Raw genomic sequence first — 23,999 nt, forward strand, 5'->3', positions numbered from 1 at the left:
TTTTTTTTTTTTTTAATAAATTCTTTAATCTCTGGTTAAAAGTCTTTAAGAGGAAACCTCTAGCTGTACCTCTTTCCTAGGGCTGTGGTTAAGTTAAAGTTAAAAAATGGTGTGGATATGTATAGTCTAATAGAGCAAAATATCAGAGAATATTGGAAAGAAGAGATATTTTGAAATTAGTATGTGTACAGTTTGGTTTTTAGGTTACTTCCCATTTAATTTCGTACTTTTCCCATTTTCCTCTATGGACAATTGTAACTGTGTTGTTTTGGTTTTGGTTTTTTTGTAGCGATAAGCAGAATTAAATGTTTGCAAGAAATATTACTTGCAAAAATAGTTTCACAACTAGGAATGTTCTTCATTTTGTGAACTCAAATGACTTCCTGAAATTTCTCAGACTGCATGACCCGAGGCTAAACAGAAACTAGAAAAAGGATGAAAAGCCGCACCTCCTCTGTGCTCAGGTTTCTGCATCAAAGGCTCACAAACCACACCAGCTCTCTCCCATTTCAAGTAGCAAATTCATGTGCCTGACATTGGTCTGACTGCTCATATGTATCCTAGTCAAACTCGTATCTGACCTTCATTCTCACCTACAAGTTGAATGACTTTGGACATGTGACTCAACTTCTCTGCCTCAGTTTCCTGATCTGTCAAAGGCAGTTGGTTTAAAGTACATGAGTAGGGGCTGGAGAGATGGTTCAGCACTTAAGAACACTGGTTGTTCTTGCAGAAGACTTGGGTTCGAGCCACATGGCAGCTAACAACTGTCCGTAACTCCAGTCTCAGGGGATCTGATGCCTCTTCTGACCCCCACAGGCATTGCATGACACGGGTGCACTTACCTACAAGCAGTACATGCATACACATAAAATAAAAATAATAAATAAAAAAAAGTACATGAGTAATGTATATGAGGTAATTAGTGAAGACCTTAGTGAATAATAAGAATTCAAAATGTGAGGGTGTTTGCCTGTTATAAAAGTGAGTTTTCACTGTGCTCTTATTTTGGACACCTAGCTAAGCTATTCTGTATGACAGTTTATCCTTCAGCATTAACATAATCCAACAGTTCTCTTCACTCATCTGATCTTCCATCCATTCTCTGAATACCTACTGGATCTGTCACCCCAGCTGACCTGGAATTCACTATGTAGACTAGGCTGGCCACAATCTCAGAGATCCACCTGCCTCTGCCTCCCAGTACTGGGATTAAAGGTGTGTGCCACCACACAGCCGAAGGCTATTTCTTAATCCTGCATGAGAGCTGAAATTTCTGTTTCGGACTCTGATTTCCAAATGTTACTCTTTTTACTCTGCCGCATTGCTTCAGTAAGGGTTTTTTTTCTTTGGGAGCCATAGATACAAGCACATTCTGAAAAAATGGCCCCAATACAGAAGAGCTGTCCCTGGATGTCCTCATATAACAAGAGTTATATGACAAGTTAGGAAGCCAGAAAGTCCAGTGTCCCATGATCCCTTCCCGGGACATCTCACAGTGACCTAAGAACTTCCCAGAGGTTCCAGATCATAAGAATCTACCATTACCCTAGGGTCCAAGCCTATTACAAATGAACTATTAGGAGACAAGCCACGTCTAAACCATAGCCCGGGAATGCTCAGGAATAAAAGATCCAAAAAGTTGTGTTCAGGTTCTTATGTCCACACCAACACGGCAAAAACAGATATCTATGTTACACAGACAACCCCAAGGTGGTGACCATCCCATTTGGCTAAGGTTCTGTAATTTGACAGTGTTTTCTTCACTCAAGGCTCAGAGTCTAGAAAGGCGATTAGAGGCACTGCCAAAATGTCTGGATGCTGTGTGACTCCTGGCATGTGATACTTAATGGGGCTGTAGAGAGCTTAGTATCCATCACTGTGACCAAGTAAGACCTCTACTTTATGATTAAAGGATCTCACTGCACATTCAACAACTCAACAGGCTCTGCGTTAGACAGAGTCAACAGTCCACCTCTTCACAGCTATTCATATGGTCTTCCAAATGCCCAAATGCAGCAGGCAAAAATTAGTGATCAGCAAAGCTAATTTATTAGTCTTAAAGTCATAATGCTCATGGTCTCTATCTTGAAAGAAATAATGTCAAAAGGTAAGATGGTCTGGGTATTAATTGTTTTCTTAGAACCTGGGGAGATGACTCAGGGAGTAAGAATGCTTACTGTGCAAGCTTTTGAACATAAATTCAAATCCTTAGCACCCATCTAAAAAGCTAAGTATGGTTGTGCATGCCTATAACCCCAGCATGGGGGTAAGGAAGAGACAGGAAGGTCCTGGAGCTCACCAGTCAGCCTCATCCAAACAGTGATCTCCTGGCTCAGTAAGAGACCTTATCTCAAGGCCATAAGGTGGAAAGTGTCAGAGGAAGACACCCAGTGCCCTGCTTTGGCCTCCCCATGCACACACACAGTCATTCACATCCACACACACACGACACACATGCAGATACATACCACACACACACACAGAAAATAGGGTCTTGGTGGCATGATTTTATTGTGAGCATTACTCTGGGATGGGGCAGAGATTCCATTGGTGGCATAGCTGTGGGGAGGGTCTTGATAAAGAAACTTCACTTCATAGTCCAAACTTCCATAGTCAGGGATTTTCTCAAGCAAAAATTACTTTTTATAGTCATATTTGTTCAGCACGGTAACGGAAAAATATGTATGTCCCATGCATTATTATCAACCTGGGTCAGGAAATTCGATGACTATACCACCTGTGCTAGGATTTTACAACATTTGGTAAAGGGGGGATCTCTCTCTCTCTCTCTCTCTCTCTCTCACACACACACACACACACACACACACACACACACACACACACGCATCTTGTCAATCATGCCACTTCTGAAAGGTGCAAACTTATGTTATTCAATCCTTGTAATTTTGAACCATAAAGTTATTTTTGTCAAAACATATGGAACAGAACTTCTGCCAGATAAATGACCATAATCTCTGATTACTGTAACTTTTAGTAAAAGGGTCCCAGGGTCACTTGCCAGAGTTTATAAAACTTGATCTGGGTGTTTTGGTGATTTTTTTTCTTTCAGAGTTCTGAATGAACCAAGGTCATTAAAGAAGACCCTAATTTAAGCAAACCTAATTATTTTACGATCCAGTTCAACCCCTAGGGATTGAGAAATATGATATCCTAAGGTTTGATTATAACACATAGTTATCAGAGACTTTCACTGGTAGCTTCTACAAGATACAATACTTTTGAAAATTACCATGAGGAGCCCTTTCACCTTCTTAACTAGTGGCTGCATTGCTTTGTGCTGGTTAGAGACAAGCATTGTTTCCATAAATAGAATCTGCCCTGTTAGCCTTTTATTGGAAGAATTCTAAGGAAACTAGGATTTGCATATGCTGATAGGAAAAGAGGGATTATAGACATTCTCGAGCTTTACATCTTTCTTTAGAAAAACAGTTATCTTCATCCCTGTAAGATGACCTCATTTTACGTTGAACTAATTGAGGTTCTAAAAACAACACTGAAGATAATTTTCCTAAAGTACTAATAAAAAATTAGATGCATGTGGGTCTCTTGCCTATATTAATCTTATATGATCTTGGTCTAAGCTCTTCATGTATGCTGTTGGTGCAGACATTTAAATATGAGAGCATCTCTGGGATCAGTTTTGGCTTTGGAACAAGAGAGCCTCAGTATTGATGACTATCTCTTTCCACAAAGTTGCTTTAGAATCTTAGCAGTTAAAACACCTCATGGGAATGAGGTGGATTTAGTCATCTCAAACCAGAACATGCCTGCTGTGAGCGGGCAAGGTCAGAATTACTTTCAAAAGTAAGGAACAGTTCACTCTTCATTCTGCGATCAAACAAATTCTATATATATTTTGAAAATGAGCAATAAAGTAATTCTGCTGCACCTCAGTCTTTATGTATATGTGGCTACTTAAAGTGACTGTGTGGATCAGAAGCCACATGTGCAGGAGGAGGATTAAATTATACTGTCACCACTGATGACCATCTACTTCTGCTTCCTCTTCACCCCCATGTTGGCCAGCCCACAGCCTAATCCTCTCCTCCCTATCTCCAAATGAGTCTGTGAGCTGGAATTAGAGGACTAACCCGGTCCCCACTGCAAAGGATACTGAGGTTTCCTCTGTGGGAAGATTGAGGAGACCTGAACTGTCCTTATTCTGGTTCCCTTGCCCTTGGGACTCCTGAAAGAAAGCTTGAAGTGTTTGAGCCTAAGGTGTTGGCCATGGTTATAAGCAACATTATGGTAAACACCAGTATAAACTCCAGACAAAACTACCAGGTGTCAGGTCTGAATGTTTTTCATCTGGAAGAGCTATCAAGAGGGTCCAGGTCCTGGCCACCATAAGGGTTTTACTTCTCAGGTTCATGTTGAGGATGTGTATATGTGAGCCCCAAATACTCAGGTGTACAGCATGAACGAACACACACAACACAACGTGTGTTCAGGGGGTCCTAGGCCCAGAGTTTAATCAGCACCCCATACCCACTCACAAACTGAAGGTTTGAATGAGTGATGGAGGGAAAGGGAGGGCTGGGTGCCCCTTTGGTCCCCCTCTCAACAAGCCGCCTAGGCCTAACTCTGTTTTTATTATAAAATGAACTGATTTGACCCCATTTTTCCCTGCCTTTTCTCAGGTACACAAACTACCGCTCTGAAAATTAAATAAATGACAGAATTCCCTAAACGAAATCCTTATGAATACAGACATTAAAGTTAATTTTTTATGAACTGGTTAATTTTAAATAAATAGTTTTAAAAACATTTAAAATGTATTAAGCCCAGCCTTTTTCTAGGCTTTGGCTTCAGCCTCACCTCATATTAGGGAAAGTTTCTTTAAGTCGTACAGTAAGAGCCAATAGCTGAGAGCGAGAAAGGAAGTATAATAAAGTCCTGCGCAGCCCTGAGGCAATGTTTGATTTTACTACAATTTAAAACTCGCTATTATTAAAGTATGGTTCTTGTTGACTTTTTTATACAAAGATAGTCATTTTCAGGTTAAAGAAACTGCAATTACCCCCAATTAAAACAAAATAAAAGATCAAATGAAAGTAATTGAGACTGTATTAAAGAAATTTTAATAACCAATTACTGCTTATAAATATGGATAATCTCAAGGAAAAGAGCCGTTCTATGCCTGAAATAAAAATAAACTATCTCTTAAATATATTTAGCATACATCATTAGTTATTTAAATTTCTTCTCAAAGTAAACCTACTGTCAAAATTATATTTGGAACAGTAATAACTTCATCCTGATAAAAGAAGCCATTGGATACATGTAATTAAAGAAGAGATGCTATAAAATAATTTTAGTACAGATTATTATCTGAAAGAGATTAGCATACATTCATCATATAAATTAAAATTTGCTAGTGACTAATTACAACATTTTATGTGACTTCTCATGGATGCTAATACTTTATGAATTCAGCTTGTTTTACAATTATTACATCAGTTGAAATTTTGGTATTACCTTGACTAATTTAGAGTTATTTGGAGGTTAATATAAAGAAACTCCCCAAAAGAAGTAGTTGAGATGAGACTTCTGCTGCTAAGTTGATTAGTGTTTTCAGTGATACTTTTTCTCTACTAGCTACAAGAACAGTGTCAATAAACTCAAGTTGCATGACCCCCCCCTTAGCAATTTTACAGTCTCACCTGGATTTGCTATTTGTAAATTATGTCTTTCATCTTCCGTGCTATTCTCTCAAGTCATCATATCAGTTTGCTAGCACTGTAATGCTTTAAAAGCACTCGCTGCCAGGGGCCCCTGGCATCCTACAAGGGCGTACCCTGCAGTTTTCACTCCTGCCTCTCTGTAGACACTACCTGGTAAGCACCTCCTGGCATGTCGAGGCCTATTCTGCGTGCTGCAGATGCTATATGCTGAGTATGTCCTGCATGCTGTGAACACTCGGACAGGAGCATGCTGTCATCTCACGGCTGGGACCTGTTCTGGGGAGAGCAGTGATTAATGATGGAAATATCAACAAGTAATGAAAAGCACTAGTTGGAGATAAGTCTCTGCTGAAAATTAAAATAGGAGAGGACAGCAAGGGTCTAGGAAGGGGGTTTAGACTGATCCAGGAAAGCCTCCCCAAGCTTAAAACAGTTAAGGTGACACGTGAATGGCACAAAGGATTAGCCCTGTTAAGGTCTGAGGAAGGGTGTTTCAGAATGAGTCAGCAACACATCCCAGAGATCTGAGGTACAAACAAGCTACGAGTTCAAGAGGAGAGATAAGGCCATTCTGAGGAGGGCCCGAGGACTAGAGCTATACTAATGTGTGTACCAGGAGTCGGGAAGGCTTTGTCCTCTGGTCCATCCCTGCCGCAGCAGTCCTGGCAAATGATAGCTCTGTGGTGTGTGTGGAGGGGGTGAATGAATGAACAAGGGGATCTGCTTCCAAGTGGATCAGTTAAAAGACGTAGGTGTGTCCAGCCTGTGTCCCACAGTAACAGTGAATGTAACACCCCACAAAATCATAACTTACTTGGGCCAGGGAGATGACTCAGCATGTAAAGGTGCTTGCCGCCAAGACTGAGAACCTGAGTTTGTTCCCTGGAACCAACATAACGGAAGAGGAGAACAGACTCCTGCAAGCTCTGTCTTTGACCTTCAAATGTTCACCATGGCACACACTCATACATCCATGTACATGTACACAATAAATAAATGAATGAATAACTGTAAAAAATTAAACATTACTCATCTAAAACGTTATGGGTTTGTGATTTTTAACTTATTTATCGATTTATTTTATGTGTTTTGAGTGTTTTGTTTTGCATAGTACATATGTGTTGTGCAGTGCCTGTGGAGGCCAGAAGAGGGTGTTGGATCCCCTGGAAGTGGTGTTAAAGGTAGCTGTGCTGGGAACCTAACCCAGGTCCTCTGTAAGAGCAGCCAGTGCTCTAACTGCTGTTCCATCTCTCCAGGTCCCTGTGATTTTTTTTTTTTTTTTTTTTTGTCAATTTCAGAGCTCTTGAGTGTGAATTTTGTATATGATAACTGTGATATGTTGTCAAAAGGTTGAATATACCTGATAGGGGAAAACTACCATAAGAATATTAAGTAAATTTATGTCAGACTAAAAAATACCTCCCCACAGATATCCATATCCTGATTCCCAGGACCTGTGAATGCTCCCTCACATGGTATAACTTTATCAGGGGTCATTGTAGTTTTGACTCAATTAGGGCTTAGTGTATTCATGAAAGTTCTTATGAGAGGGAGGCAGAGAAGAGCTTCTGAACACTGGGGACAGAATATGAGACTTCAAGGCAAGAGATACAGCGTCTGCAAGCTTGGTAAAAGAAGAGGACGCATTTCATCTGAGCCTGCAGGAGTGAGCCCTGTCAGCTTATGTGAGACTCCAGAGTGCTAATACTGTATGAAAACCCATGTGTGTGTGTGCGTGTGTGTGTGTGTGTGTGTGTGTATGTATGTGTGTGTGTGTGTGTGTATGCCCATGTCAGTGGTTTGAGTGTTTGTGTGTGTATATGTATGTCTGACCAGTGAGTTCCAGGGACCCAATTTCCTTCAAGTTCTGGGGCTACAGGTTCACAGCATTATGCCTACCTTCTTTTTTTATGTGGGCACTGGGGATTCAAACTCAGGTCCTCACACTTATGCAAAAAGCACTTACACAGCCATCTCCCTAGACCCCACAATCTGTGTTCTTTAAGCTATTACCTGGTAATTTGTTAAATCACTAATAGGAGACTAAGGCAAGATCATCCCAAACTACAGAAAGCATTTGGCCTTTTAATAAGTTATAGTAAGGAGAATGATGCCTTTAAACAAAAAAACTAAATATTGGCCCCAGTCACTGAGCCACCGCCAGGACTCAGCTGCCTCCCCATTCCCGATGCTCCATGCTCCCCCACCTAGGCTGTTTCCACCTAGGAAAGGAATCGTATGGTATGTCCGCTATCCAGAACCTCCACTCTTTCGACCCCTTTGCTGATGCAAGTAAGGGTGACGACCTGCTTCCTGCTGGCACTGAGGATTATATCCATATAAGAATTCAACAGAGAAATGGCAGAAAGACCCTTACTACTGTCCAAGGGATCACTGATGATTACAATAAAAAGAAATTAGTGAAGGTGCTTAAGGAAAAATTTGCCTGCAGTGGTACTGTCATTACCATCTCTGAATAAATGAGAAATGGGGTGGCTTAAGATATGGCCAGAAATTCTTTGAGAGTCCTTTTAGCCAAATTGAGCATCCTGAATGTGGAGAAGTAATTCAGCTACAGGGTGACAAGTGCAAGGCCATATGCCAGTTCCTGATAGAGCTGGACTGGCTACAGACAATCAGCTGAAGGTTCGTGGGTTTTAAGTGCTGTGGCTCTCTGAAGCTGAAGTGAGGATTTCCTTGCAATGAGTAGAATTTCCCTTCTGTCCCTTGTCACAAGTTTAGAAACCTCGCAGCTGGTATATGTAACCATTTGGGGTTCGCTTTTAACTTGGACTAGTGTAACTCCTTCATGCAATAAAATGAAAAGAGCCATTAAAAAAATACCTAAATATTTGTCATTAAAATAAGAGACAATTTAAGTTTGGCTAAAAACTTGAGCTGGTTCTCCTTTCCTGTATCTTTAGTGCTCTCACAATGGAATTTGGGATGAGGAGAAAGAACTGCATCTGGATAAAGACTAACCAGGGAAGGTGTAGAAACGTTAGCTGGAGGTGAGCCCAGGACAAAGGCAAGGGACTAGATAGGGACAGAGGGCCAGTGGGAGATTGGGAGAAAAGATGCTAGCTATGGCTATACAGCAACTGAACGTTCAGAAATTAAAAACTAGAAACAGCAAACACTTAGCTCACACCACATCTGGGGTCAGAATCCAGGGCAGTCAAGTTGGGTCATTCTGGCTCTGGTCTTCTGCAAGGCTGAAGTTGTCCAAAGGCTTGAGTGGAGCTAGAGGACTCTAAAAATGGTTCCTTCATGTGACTGTTCACTGAAGGCTTCCATCACTATAGTGTCCTGTCCACTGGGCTGCTCCAAAGGTCTCATGGCATGACAGCTGGCTGCTTTGCCAGCAAGCGACCCCAAAGGGCAAATCTGGAAGAAACCACAGTACCGTGCTTTATGTCCTGGTATGAAGTGAGTCTCAGATGGCCACACTGTTCTGTTGGTCAGAAGAAAGCCACTGAGTCCAGTCCTCTCTCATGTGGAGGATGGAGAAGGATTTGGCTAAAGGGACTCTCAAAGAATTTCTGGCCATATCTTAAACCACCCACTTCTCATTTATTTAAAAAGGCTACTTATGTCTATATTCTTATCTCTCTCTCTCTCTCTCTCTCTCTCTCTCTCTCTCTCTCTCTCTGTCCCTCTCTCTCCCCACCCCCCCGTGTGTGTGTACGTGTGTGTGTGTATGTGTATGCAGCTGTCGTCCCAATTCTCTGCAGAAACTGCTAGTTAGACATTCAAGCTTGTCTCTGTGTGATAATCTACCCAAACTAAAAGTTCTAAGGACATCCCTCAAATGGTTGGCTGGATTCCCCACAGAAGAATTGTACCCTTTTCCATCCACTTTATCAACTTTTCATCTGGAGGTGATAGTTTGTCCTTGATAGAATCACTGTTGTTCTGGTAAGCTCAGGAAGTGCTGATGAGTCGCAGAAACATGAAGACAAGCGGAGGATTCAGAGATGTGGATCATCACTGGACCGAGACACACAGACGGAGCAGGTGTGGAAAGATGGAGTGACTGAGAACTGAGAAACAGTTCCATGCTCAAGTCTCAACGAGGTTGCACCAATTAATGAATTACCAAGAAAGAACAGGAGGACAGCAGCCCATGAAGCATGGATGGATGGCATCTTCTCAGTCTTCTCATTTCCTGTCAAACACTAGATTAGTTCTTCTGTTTTCCTTCTCTAGAAAAATGTAACTTTTTACTGTATGCTAAATATGGATCCTTATATTTACAGACAAGTATACCATATGCCACTCATCATAGAAGCCTCTTTTTTTTTTTTGCAACAGATGGAAACTATTAGTGAGTTCTACAATCAGTCACACACAGAGAATAACTGTCAGTTGCCCAGTCCTAAGTGATGCTATGTATTTTTAATCTGATTTTTAAAAACCCAAGGGTCAATTATTTTGTTATAAAATAAACATTTTGGGACACCACAAATGAATGTAGGCAAACATTTTGGCTGTCAGTGATAAAAATTCGGGAAAAGATTTCTTCAGAGGTGAATAAACAGCTTCATATCTGAGTTTTAAAAATGACATACATCTTAATATGTCTAGCATCACAAGTCAATCCAACTCAAAATATATTTCAAGTACTTACTGTGTACCAAGAAACATATGCTACACTCTATTTAGGAAAATAATGAAAATAAAAACTCATACACCAGCCGAACGTGGTGGAACACACCTTTAATCTCAAGACTTGGGAGGCAGAGGCAAGAGGATCTCTGTGAGATCAAAGCCAACCTGGTCTACATAGCAAGTTCTAGGCCAGCTGGGGCAACAGGGAGACCCTGTCTCAAAAATACTTATATATGGGGGCAGAGAGTTGGCTCAGTGGTTAAGAGCACTGGCTGCTCTTGCAGAGAACCTGGGTTCAATTCCTAGCACCCACATGGCAGCAAATAACCATCCTAACTCCAGTTCCAGAGGAATCCAACACTCTCTTCTGACCTCCAAGGGCAATAAGCACCCCGGGTGCACTTACATGCATACAGGCATACATATAAAATAAAGATAATAAAATATTTAAAATATATGCATATGTATGTGTATTGAAGACCTATTGCATACCATTAAACATTTTCAAATATTTTAAAATTTCAAATGAAAATTAAAACTAAGCATATGGAAAGTAATTGGTGCATTAAAAGGATGTTCGGTAAACTTTTTCTGTAAAGGGAAGATAGTAAATTGTTTGTGCTCTATCACAATAATCAGCTCTTCCTATGAGAACATAAACAGGCATAGGAAAATATGTGGCTGGAGAGGCATGGCTGTGTTCAAATACAAGTGTATTTGTAGAAACAGGCAAGACAGGTTTACCCTCAAGTTATCCCCTTGCATTGAAGAGTTGGCTTATATATGCCAGTGAGTTGCGTTCATTTAAATAAAATTCTCGATAAATGTCCCTTCTAAAGACAGTTGAAAGTTTGCCTCTAAAGTCATATAACTTTGTAGTCACTCATTTAATTATTAACAACCAGATTTGTAATATCAATGGCCTTGTTTTGTTGAACATGTGGAATGTAAAATACTACTTTAAAAATCAGAAAGTGTGTTCTGCTCCTTTTAACCTAATAGATTAAACACCACTTCATTTGGCTAAAAGGGATTGTATGTTCCTTAAACAAATAATTTAGAAGTAACTTTACTAAAAACAAAACTGTTTTGATCCCATTCCTGTAGCAATGACTGCAGTTTAAGTCGAAGGACAGAGGTTTTCTCTAAAACCAAGTACCAGAGTAGTCTGTGTTTATTTTTTTTCCTTTATGTCTATTATTCTGAACAGAACAGAAGATTATTTTAGAAAGCATTTTTAAATGATGAAATAACAGAAGCAATGCCTATGACCTTATCTAGAATTAGCCACAGCATTCCACATGTCCAACTTTTGCTCTGTCTGATTAATCACCATCTCACTCAGCGTCCCACTTTCTGCCCCCTCATGGCTGTGTTACTTTTCCTGGGGATAAACGAACAAACCCATATTTGCCCCACATAGGGCATTGATAACAGACCAAGGAAATGTTTCCATCCAAGTCCAGCTTTCTTACCCAGTGAGGTTTCCTGGCTTACTTACAAGAACATGAGTAAGCAGTTACTTACAGGAGCATGAATGAGCCTACGAGAAAGTCCCACCCCAGCACAGATGATGCCCTCACATGTTCTGCATCACCAGAATCCTTCACCCACTATCAACCTTCAACTTCCTATATGTAACACGTCCTAAGACCATGTGCAGCTGGGGCAAGACAGGAGGGAAGAGGTGGCATGAGTCTTAGGGGATGGTCCCATGAGCCTCCCCTGTCCTCCAACAAGGGTATGTTAATAGGGTCTCATGGAGGTAATCACAGCTGCTGTAGCCAAGACAGCAGTAGCCATGTCCATGCCTAAAGAACAGAGTTCCAGAACAGTCATCATTCAAGGAAGAATACTCTCCAGGTCCTCTGAGAGCATTGCACTCAGAATAAAGCTGCAACACTGTTGCAAGAGACAATGTTTAACTTGCTACCTGAGCCTTTAAAAGTCAACAATCTGATGCTGGTTCCTGCCCATCGGTGGCTTCTTGTGTGGAAGCTGAGTCAGACAAATGAGACACTCAGACTGAAGCCTTGGGTAAAATAAAAATCTACCAGCCCATTATGGATGTCTTCATATTTCTTTGTGAGCCAGAGTCTGGTGGGTCCTTCAGTTCAAGCAAATCACTCAACCTTGCTCCCTCTCCCTGACTTAGCAGAAACGACTGTGTTTCTTTGTTTAACTCAGATTTTCAGAGCATGTTTTTTATGGGTTCATATGGATAGTTGAAAATTAAAGGGAAACTGTAGGCTACATGCATGCCCACACTATCTTTTGGGATTTTTTTTTTTTTTGCATTTATTGAGTGTGTGTGTGTGTGTGCGTGTGTGTGCTTGCTTGCAGGTGGGAGGAATCCTATTACTGCTTGTGTGTGTGTGTGTGTATGTGTACATGCATACATCACAGTGCATGTATGGAGATCAGAAGACAACTCTCCTTCCATCAGCGTGGGCCCTGGAGCTCAAACACAGGTTGTCAGGCTTGGTAGCACATGCCCTTACCCACTGAGCCTCTCTCCAGCCCAGCCCACACTGTGTTACTTCTTCCTGTCGGTGCTAACTCCAGAAAAGGAAAACACTTGCGATGGGAAAGAATGGTGCCCACCCAACAGCTCTTTTTGTGTATCTCTTGCAGGAGTCCTTTGGAACCTCTCGTCATGTGATGCACTCAAAATGCCAATCATCCAGGATGCCCTGGCAGTGTTGACCAATGCAGTGATTATCCCCCACTCAGGATGGGAGAATTCACCTCTCCAGGATGATCGGAAAATACAATTGCATTCATCACAGGTGCTGCGCAACGCCACTGGGTGCCTGAGGTCAGTACCACCCCTGCTGAGCTCCCTGCTGGCAGGTGCTTCTTCCTGTAACCTTAACCGCTGTTTCCCCATGGATCAGACTCTTCTGCAGAGACGGATGTTGATGTGGCAAACTGAAAGCCCAACAAATGCATTGCTAGTCACTTAAGAAGTAGAAGCATTTTCCACACCTCTAGACCTATACCAGTGGTTTCCTGATTTAACATGGCATCTTAGGACTAGAACAAAACAGAAACGTTCATTTCAACCAAAACCAAGTCTCCTCCTTTCATTGCAGCAGATGGTTTATAGTTATTTGGCATAGCATTATACTTGTAAAACAACCAGGCAGTTGCTTGGGGGATGTAGTTAACTATTATTGGAAGTTACTTTTATTCTTTTCCCCCTTAGTTCTTTGCATAACTGTAAGAGTCTATAGTTTCTTAGAAATAATGCCTTAACAAGGCCTGTATTGCTTAAGGTTTTTAATAAAAAATTTTAAGGTGTGATAATTCTAACCTAATGCATTTTTACAAAAAAACTCATCACACAGCAAACTATGGAGTTTTCTTAGAATCATCCTTTTGCCTTGATTGACTTTCACTCTTGGGAAGGAAGGTACAAGCCAAATACAGGGCTTGTAAACATGGTCAGTGTTCCGAGGGAAGTTTTATTTTGTGCTAAACTTGGAGATTTCTATCAAATGATGTTAATTATGGGATGGGGGCAAGAAGGGTTTTTAAAAATACCTAATCAAATGATCTATATTTTAAGACTAAAATATCCAGAATTTCTTTCTGTCTCACAGCTTCTGTTTCTCCTACAGCTGATCAGCTTCTAGGTATAAAATCTAGTCTCTCCTAGAAGGAATAAAAGCAGCTCAGTGACATTAATAATAACCATGTCGTGAATATTCATAACAAATCTCTCAGTCTCTGGCTTTGAGGAGTAATGTGCTGGTGTGAGTGTGTGTGCAGAGTGAGGTCCACAGTCATCCCTGTGACCATCTTCATGTATTCATGAGCAGAACGAGAGTGCTCTGACAACTTTTCGTTTCCTCCAGCACACGGCATATGAATCTTTGGTGGCATGATTTCTCTGGAGAGTCTCTACTATACTCCGAATTTACAGTTCTCCACAATCCCCTGTTGTAGCATCCACTTTATGACTTCTTAAATTTTGTTACCCTTTAGAGGCCGCTTCCTTCCTGAAGAAATACAACTCTTCCAGAGCTAAAACTGTAGGCACTCCTGCCCTTCCATGCTGGTTTCCGTGCTGTAGGTATCTGCGTCTGTTATAAGCAGTTATCCCCCTTTTGGCTTTCTCTGCTCGCAAAGCCCATCATCATTCCTAAAGCTCTGGAAACAAGTGCCTCAGACTCGGTGCAGAGTAATCAGTAAAGCTCCTGTCAACTCTGCTGGGCAAAAAGCTCTCTGGCTAAACACATACCTGTAGTCCCTGAACTCGGGAGGTGGAGGCAGGTGGAGCTCTGAGATGGAAGCCAGTCTGGTCTACATAGCAAGTTCCAGGCCAAATGGGGCTACAAGCAGATTGTGTCTCAAACAAACAAACAAAAACCTAGAAGAAAATCTCTCTGAATAACAATAGTGGCATCGTTGCATCTTCATTATTCAAAGATGAGGATGTGGCTGTTGATAGTGAATATTCAGCACCTTTGATGATAACGTAGAAAAAGCAGGACATTGATATGTCATATGTCCTCTTTGTAAGGCCTCCAGCTGAGTTTATGATCCGGGATATGTCCAGAGCAAGGTGAGATCAGACCAGGAAGACACCCATACCTCTCCATTAGCAGAGGGGCACAACTCTGTTGCTCCTGGTCATGGGCGGAAGTGACCCCATCACAGGGAACAGAGAGCAAAGAAGCTGTGTGATTTAGGGAGAGATTATTGTAGCCCCATCAGGCCTCCTCAGCCAAGATGCAACCACATTCGATGATTTTCCACATTTCTGAGAGTGTCATATATCTAACAGGACAAAACCCATTGGCATGTGTAATAAAACTTTGATTTTTTTTTGTTCATTTAACTTCTGTCCTCCTGCAGAGAACAATATGATAGGTCCTTTTTAATTTGAATGTGATGGCACGTTGTGCCCCATTGATGGGTTGTTTGGTCTAGGACTGGAATAAAATAGTCTATAAAGGGCTGAAATGAACTTATCAAATATAGGCTCCAAGGATGTAAGGATTGAAGGAATTACCATTTTCCTTCATCACTGAGAATGATGTGGGTGACACACCCAAGCAGCTGCTCATGTCTGTGTCTTGACGAGAGCGTTCTTTTTTTCCTTCATGAGTTCGTTTGTTCTCTTGGTTTTTCCAGCAGCTCCCTGATCTTTATTTCTGTTGAAGAAACCACTTCCTATGCATGCCTTCTGCCTGTCAACATGTCCATCCTGTGAGCATTTGCTGAGTGCCAGCTGTGTGCCAGGGAGAGAGACCTGGGGCAAGAGATCCACTCCACAGCTCCTGCCTCAGCAGCTCATGGCCCAGTGGAAGGGTGGCATACACGCAGCTCTAGCATGATGGCCTGTTGTCACATCGATGCCTTGATTGTGTGGTAGTGTGGAAGGAAATCACTGTGCTCTGTTCTATGAGGGCCTGCGACAGCCAGGTATTTTGGTATCCAAAGTGAATCCTGGAACCAACACTCTGTGAATACCAAGAGAAAACTGAGGTTTTTACATTGTTGGCACCAGGTCAAACCCAGGGCCTTACACATGCTAAGCAACTGTTCACCCCCTGAGTTTGTATTGTCAACCCTGTACACTGTTTATCCTCTTGTTTTTTATAAGCTCAGTAAGCTGATATTTAGCTAAATCATGATGATACCCCCTGACTTTTGAACCACATCCTGATCTTGATCCAGATGATTTCCATTTGACCACACAGATAATTAAGTTATATGGCATAAGATTGTTAACAGAGCTATCCTAAAAACAGCGTACAACAGCAAGCCAACCAATGAATGGGCCACAGTGCCCTTTTGTATTAGTTCGTGTAATTTTCTTTTACTTTTCTTTTGCTGTTTTCGAGACATAATCTTGCTGTGTAGCCCAGGCCATCCCCATACTTGCGTCTGGTAATTGTGCCTCTACATCCTGAGTGCTGGGATTGTGCGCTTGCATGATCACACCAAGCCTTGATGTCTTTCTTAGCACTTTCTGAGTGGCATCCACAGGCTAACACCCTTTTTGCCTTGAGGTGCTAGTTGTTTTCTTACCCCTCCCCAGTCCCAAGACCTTGCTATGGCTGCATGTAAATTCTCTCCCAAAGAGGCAGATGCCGCAAGCTTGGTCCTTGCTGAGATATGGAGAGGTGATGGTACTTTTAGAGGTGTGGCCTGGTAGGATATGGTTTATTCTTGGAGACATTGTCCTCAGAAGGCTGAGAGATCCTGGTGCGTTCCCTGAGAAAGAGCAACTGGAACCTGCCAGACTCTGAGCTCCTGATTTTCCCCAACTACTCCTGCCATTGTGCTAGACCTGCCCTGAGGCCCTCACTGGAGAACAAACAGGAACCTGCCTGATCTTGAGAGCTGAGCCTCTGGAACTCAAAATTATGTAACGTGTGGTAGAATAATGGAAAAGAAAGACAAGGCTTAAGAGTGAGGGGTGGACAGGAGGCTTGGACACAGTTACCCAACAGCCTCATCTTAAATCTTCATTTAGTAAACCGGAAGCACAATGCTATTCTTTTTAAACATGCAGCTATTTTAAGGAATATCCTAGATAACTATGTCAGACTTTGTTCTTCGATAACTATGAGTTGATACTTTGGACTTGTTTCTGAAACTATAGTTTTAGGAATACATAAAGAAAATGAAATCTATAGGAGAATAAAACTGTTTCCTGTGACAGGATTTCCTAATCCAGTATAGCAAATGGGAGGTAAAAATAAATTTAGCAGACTAAGAATACTTAGTCATCCTTACTCTTGATTTTTGTTCTTAGCATAATTTAGGCTTGTTTATGTTATTTTGGGGAGAGAAGCCAAGATTAAGAATTTAAGCAATTAGCCACCATTTTATCTTTCATAAATAAATACAGTTTTACGAATGCAAACTATCCTACTCTTCAAAGTTCAAAAATTCAATAGAGAAAAATTTGAGTGATTCTAAAGTTTAATTTTAGGAGGTCAGACTTGAACACCCAGCACATCCTAGCTTAGGCAGCTCAGTCTTAATTGATGGTCCAGTGTCTTGTCTGTCTCTTAGCAGTAGGTAGTGTAGAGTCCCCATGGTGCATCTGTCTCCATCCTGGCTCTCAGGGGACGTACTCACAGAGCCCTGTAAGGAGAAGAGCCACTGGCCTCTGCCTTCCTTAAGAGGAAAGAGTCACAGCATGTTGACACAGCAAAACGTTAAGCACAGATGAAATATAAAATGAAAAGTTAATGCCCTTTGTCCCTTTCCACTTAAAATTCATTTTGTGGAAGGAAATAGAGTTTTTCTCTAGCAGATCCATTTATTTGTTCCTGAAATATCTATTTGTCACTGATGAAAGAGGTTAGAAATGGGGGTGGGGGACTCTCTTACATTTTGTCAGAGGAATGAGATGGTAAGAATGACAGTAGCTGCATTATGGGATGGCACTGCAGGCTTCAGATCCATGAGCCACCGGGACTCAGGGCAGGGCAGGACTTACCGTACTCTGCCCCTCACCGTCCCTCCCTTCCTCACCCCAAACAAACTCCCACTCATTCTTCGTCTGTTCCCCTCTTCCCCTTTTAGGATTGTACTTTTTTGTTCCAATTCTGTTATAACCAAGCTTTATGTTTAATAAAAACCATTTAAAATATTACTTAAATAAATGTGACAAAGCATTAAAAAGGCTTAGAACATAAATCTCACTGAAATCATCCTGTTAGTCCCTTTCTTCACCCTTCTGTGATTAAGAACTCATCTGGGGAGGTGACTTCATCCAGCCCAAGTCAGACTTGGAAATGGATTTGGCTTTACACAAATGATTGTTTGGCTGCACAGTGTGTAATCAAATGTCTCTTGACCTTTAACCAGTAATCATCACCTTCAGCTGAAAACATATATTAACAGACTGCAGTGAGGTCAGATTGGCTCTGCCTGTGGACAAGCTCTTGCCAGCTGAGGTCAGTGAGGTGGCTTAAATAAATGTGCCTCCAACATTCACATCCATCTATAACCTTGGCCTGTGACCTTGCTTGAAAATAGAGTGTTTGGAGATATAACTAGCTGTGCTCATGTCATACTACGTTAGGGTGGACCTAAATCCAACAGATGCTGTCCTTATAAGCTAGGAGCAGACACAGAGATGAACAGGGAAGAAGACCTGGGAAGACAGCAACAGTGATACAACTGCAAGCCGGCAACATCAAGGATGGTCAGAAACCACCATAGAAAAGGCATCCTGCCCTAGAGCTTTCAGTGGGCACATGGTCCTGCTGACACCTGGATTCTTGACTTCTGATCAGTGAGAGAATATGTTTATGTTGTTATAAACCATGAATTTTGTGACACTTTGTCCTGGCAGACACACAATACAAATGCATTTGCCCTAGCAAGAAACAGATGACCTGCAAAGCCAGGGGCCATCTGAGGATACAGCCCAGGGAGAAAAATAAGTAAATTACTCCAAGAGGCTGCCTGTCCCTAAACAGTGCCCTCAAAATGGGAGAGAAGGCACAGACAGGGACCTGACTGTGTGCACAAAACCAGTTCCCTCTATAGCTCAGTTAGGAAGCGAAGTGTTAGCTAACCCAGTGCAGGGTTGTACAAACCAGATGTGATTGCTTTACCCTCAAAAGGTCTGACTCCCACCCCTTGAGTGGATGTCCATGAAGTAAGGGGCTTCCCAGACATGGGTGCAATTCTGCACGCCCTGCTCCTGATTCAGGACCTCACTTTCCCTCCTCACTTTGAACCTGCTTCTGAGCATGGCTTGAATTTTTATAGCACTATGGACAGCCAAAAATCAGTCTGAGTTCGTACACAGGAAATGTGGCATGATGCACACATCATTTCCCCAGTTCCTGCAGCAGCAGCAGTGTGCAGAATGAATGCTTTCTGGATTTCCCAGGAAGCATGACTGTGTTTTTCCATTTAAAACTTCACAAATCAATATCCTAAAGATCCTTGGCATGGCTATAATCATCATTTCAGAATGAGCTGTAGGTGAAGCCTTCGCTAAGCATCCTGTTAATCTAACAACTAGCTCAGTAAGACAACTCAGATCTGGTGTTGTCTGACCGTGCTGCATTTTGTCCTGGGTACTTAGGACTTTATTGGGAGCTGGAGCATGTGCATAAGGCTGGCTTTGCTAACTTCCCTAGCTTCTTTCCACATGCTGCCAAGTCGTTTATTTATTTTTATTATTTTATTCCCACTTTAGCATCTTGTCCTGAAGAACAACAATATACAGCCCTAATTTTTCCCATCTATCTTTGAGTACACAGAATGTTATTAAGCCTGTCAAAGGAGCTGCACTGTGCCCGTGCTTATGAGTATAATTAAACTCAGACCCTCAATTAGTCATTTTAACCCATATAATGGATGAGTGCTTGGTCCCACCGTGCCACTAATTCTAGAGTGACCTTGAGAAACACATCACAAAGTAATGCTAATGATAATCACACTATGGCTGGGAGGCTCTGAGGACATTTATGTTATCTGGTTTACTCTTGTATTAGCCACAGGTAAGGAGAAAAGATATTACTACTCTTCTGTGAGATCGTGCTAGTATTATCCATCTTTCCGAAGGACTCTTCTTTACAAAGCGTTTTGTGTGCTCAGTACTTTTATTTTTCATTAATTTTAATTGAACTTTTGTGAATTTCATACAATATGTTTTGATCATATTTAGATCCTGGTGTCATAGCCATTACCACACACACACACACACACACACACACACACAGGAATTCATACATTCTGTCATTTGTGTTAAGAATAGTGCCCCCAGACGTTCCTCAGTGCAAATTCATCAACTGAGGTCTTGTCAGCCTACCTAGAGTCCTTCTCTTTAAGAAGGTCAGCCCTCCCCAGCAGTGATCAACTGCCAATAATTATTGACTAAGATTGGGGCCCAGTGCCCATTACCACAGTTATGTGATGAGGTTTTGTCTGCTTGAGTTTACATGGGTCCTGTGCATGCTGACACCATTGCTGTAGGTTCATATGAGCCAGGTCCCAGAAGTCTGTAGGACTCTATTTCCATATGGTCATTCACCTCCTTCCTGGTTCTTACAATCTTTCTGCCCCTTCTTCCACAGTGGTTCCTGAGCCCTGGGTGGGTGGAGTTTAATATACAAGTCCTGTCCATGGACCCACACTCTGCTGACTCATTCTTAATGCTTTGGCCATTTGTGACCTTTTGTGTTTCTGGCACTCTGTTGCATGAGGGAGCTTTATTGATGAGAACTGAGATAGTCAGTCACTTTCTGTGACTGAAACAGTGGGGTAGGGGTGGGTGGAAAGCCTGTCCACTTGGTTTTACCTTTGTGTTCCACCAGGACTCTGCCAGGTTCCACACCACATCCCCCATGATCCCATGTAGCTCATCCAGGTAATGGTGGGAAGACCTGTCTCCTCTAATGAATATATCCCACTCTCAAGCCACATTCTGGCTTCTCTTTCCAGTGGCCACTCTGTTCCTGGCTCTCCATGTGTGCTTCATGCAGCCTCTGGTTGCGTTTCAGTAGCACAGACCTTCTCGTTCTGGCTCTTGTGTTGCCTGCCAAGGAGAGCATTTTGCTGGCGGCTCTGGCTGACCCCAACCAATGGGAGCAGCATGGTGTGGGAGCGGCCTGGTGTGGGAGCGGCGAAGTGTGGGAGCTGCAAGGTGTGGCTGATTGCCAACAGCTTGGCAGCTTCTTGATGGAGAAATTCCCACCTCAGCTTATTTTTTGTTTTCTTTAGCTCTTTCGCTTATATGACTAAAATCTAGTGTCTTTTTATCCTAACATTTTAGCTGCCGTTTATTCAGATACAGCTTCTAATCTACCATCACACCTAGAAGTCTGAAATGCTGGGAAATAATTTTTCATAAACTAAACCATGGCAAAGTCATACTGACTAGTGTGAAGCATATTTGAATGTTTATAACAAAAATTACTTATAACATAAGTAAAAAGAGCTAATGTAACTTTTAGGCCCTAGTTCCAAATGGAAGTGACATAAACAAAGCCTGTTAAAATGCGTTTTTTGTAGGCTACCATGTTAATTTTCTTATCTCCAAGAGAGGTTAAACATCAAGAAATTTCCCCTTGGAGCTGGAGTTCAGCACAGTGTTGTAGTGTAAGGTGTAGGAATGTTCATCCTGTTCTATTTCATTCAGAAGTTAATGATCATGGAGTAACTTCTTCAAGTCATACATCCAGTTACTGAATTGGTAGGTGAAGATCATATTGCATGATGTCACTGCTAGATTCTTCACCCTACCATGTACAACAGAGAGAAGACCTCTCCAACCCCCCACCCCACCCCCCAAAAACACCTGTTTATTGATAGGGAGGACAAATAAACTGGCACAGCCCAGATCCTCTTAGAAGTAGACATCAAAAGGGAATCAGCAGTCCATGAAGGTGTTTACTTAAGAACAATAACTCCAAAGAAGAATGGAAGAAGCAGAACTGGAAGGGCCAGCAGGGGTGATTCGGGTGGGAGTGGGCACTCAGCAGGTAAGAGCACTTGTTGCTCTTCTAGGAGACCTGACTTTGGTTCCTCGCACCCACATTGAGCAACTGACAGCTGCCTTGACTCCAGACCCAGTGGATCCAACACTCTCCTCTGGCCTTTGCAGATACCTGCACTTAAACCTGTACATACACACAAATACATGCACATCAACACACACATATGTGTAATAATAATTTTATTTTATTAATATTTTTGAGTGGTAAAATCAACCTTTATGTTTTATATTTGTTTGAGACAAGGTCTCATTCTAGCTCAGGCTGGCCTGAAACTCAGTATATAGCCCAAGCTGGACTCATATTTGTGGCAGTCCTTCTGTCTCAGCATCCTGAGGGCTGGGATTACAGGTGTGGGCCACCATGCCCATCTCAGTGTTTTTAAGGATTAGTTACAAACTCTCGAATACTTTCAACATTTTTGGCCTTTGGAACAGAGTAGGTTGCTAAGAGGCCCAAGGACATTTTGACTTTTAGCCAAGAAACTGGCTACTTTTCTTTGGGATCTTTTTACCCTAACTGCCTAGCCAAATTATACCCCCTATTCTTATCATGCCATCCTCTGAAGAGGTTATCCAAATTGTCAATAGGGAATCAGGATGCAGACCGCTCTGGCTTCTTTCATGCTGAACAGGGATGCAGGGGGATACAATTGGAGTACTCCTTCAGTGGGTCTATCTAAAATACTCCCAAATGGTATAACTCTTATCTCTAAAGGGAAAAGACAGTCCTGGAATCGTGAATAGGAGATGTGAAGGAGAAACAAGGGCAAGAGTAGTTAGCATTACAAGTTCTAGACAGGGAACTAGAAAAAAGTCAGAACAGGGCAAAATTTTCAGGTGTTCATATGAGAGTCCATTGGAATTTCTTGACAAGGGCTTCCAAAAGCATCCCTCTATTGGGCTCCTCCTCATTTTGAGTCTGCCAAAGCTGGACTCAAGAGTGATGGATTCAGGATTTGCTTTCAGGTATGTTGATAGCTGTTTAGTGGTTAGAATCAGTTTCAGTTTCTTCTCAAAGCAATAATAATTTTATAAACATGATTCAGGTTCTCTGAAAGGAAGGAAAGAAGGGAAGGTGGGAGACAGGATGAAAAATTAATGAGGGAAAGAAGGGACAGTGAATGTCAAATAACAGAACTCAGCGAAACCAGTGGAGGGTTCTTAAACCTAGTCAACCTTTTAAAAGGGTTTATTTCATCCTTTTAAAATTTATTTATTTTTATTTTATGTGTATGAGTGTTATGCCTGCATGTGTGTAAGTACACCCATGTTGTGCAGTTCCCACAGAGGACAGAAGAGGGCATCAGATCCCTTGGAACTGGAGTATGGACAGTTGTCAGCCAACGTGTGTATGCTGGGATTCGAACCCAGGTCTTCTGCAAGAACAGCCAGTGCTCTTTATGGCTGATTCATCTCTCCATCCCAAACCTAGTCAACCTTTCAAGGAGCCTGAATCTCCCCAAAATGAGGTTGCCTTATGACAGCTGCTGAGATCTCTTGGTCCTGGCTGGGGCACACATGGGAAAGAAGCCTTAGCATGAAGACATAGGAATAGATTTCAGAGTGCAGCAGCCAGGCCATCAGTCAACGACAGTCTTCAGCCAGTAATCCAGTTGTGCGTTCTCATGGGTTTTACCTAAGCCTGACCGCCACCATTTTCAGTCCCTATAGACCAACCTCATGAAGTATCACTTTATAATCAGGAAGTTGCTTAGTGAAAGCCACACAAAAGAGTGAGTTTTGTCACGAAAGCCTAATTCTCTCACTGACTATTACTTTGAACCTCCCCAGGGTGCCAGGCTGTGGAATGTGTATTGTGGCCGCACTAGAGAACAAATAGGCAGTGGTGTTTGCAGCTGACAGCCTGGCATAGCTATTCAGGCCAGGCTGCCATGGAATGGGAGGGTGGGTGTGTTTTCTCTAAGTGACACCTCAGAAGGTGGTATTCTTTTTGTATGTGTGTATAAATGTTTTCATATGTCCACATGTGTAGAGGCTACAGGTCAATGTCAGGTTGTTGCTAAAATTCCTCCCGGGAGGCACTAACAAAGTCCAGCCCCCTCCTCTCTTGTTCTACAACAAAATGAGGTACAAATTCTCCAAACTACAGTTTGGAAAAATCCTAGCGAGTTTATTGGGCTTACTAACAGAGCAGTGGGTGAGGGTTTACTTACAGAAGAGTGGGTGCCCCCCCC

The 23,999-nt window shown here is 42.1% G+C and overlaps 2 protein-coding genes across 2 annotated transcripts in view; both read left to right on the top strand.

Moving 5' to 3' along the window:
* The window catches only part of Ctnnd2 (catenin delta 2), a 1,011,454-nt gene that overhangs the window by 802,093 nt on the left and 185,362 nt on the right, over positions 1 to 23,999 (top strand). Inside the window, 1 exon segment of the mRNA XM_017799239.2 lies at positions 12,954 to 13,137. Coding sequence (XP_017654728.2) covers positions 12,954 to 13,137 — 184 coding nt within the window.
* LOC103737792 (eukaryotic translation initiation factor 1-like) lies at positions 7,942 to 8,352 on the top strand. Its single transcript, XM_017799241.2, has 2 exons — positions 7,942 to 8,169; positions 8,247 to 8,352. The coding sequence occupies exons 1-2, from the start codon at positions 7,952 to 7,954 to the stop codon at positions 8,350 to 8,352; spliced, it is 324 nt and encodes a 107-aa protein (XP_017654730.1). The 5' UTR covers positions 7,942 to 7,951.

Source organism: Nannospalax galili, unplaced genomic scaffold (assembly GCF_000622305.1).
Source record: "Nannospalax galili isolate Female #2095 unplaced genomic scaffold, S.galili_v1.0 scaffold698, whole genome shotgun sequence".
Taxonomy (NCBI): domain Eukaryota; kingdom Metazoa; phylum Chordata; class Mammalia; order Rodentia; family Spalacidae; genus Nannospalax; species Nannospalax galili.

Coding starts and splice junctions, on each gene's coding strand:
- LOC103737792 (XM_017799241.2), top strand. CDS start 7,952: ATGTCCGCTATCCAGAACCTCCACTCTTTCGACCCCTTTGCTGATGCA. Junction 8,170..8,246: donor TTTGCCTGCAGTGGTACTGT/CATTACCATCTC, acceptor TCCTTTTAGCCA/AATTGAGCATCCTGAATGTG.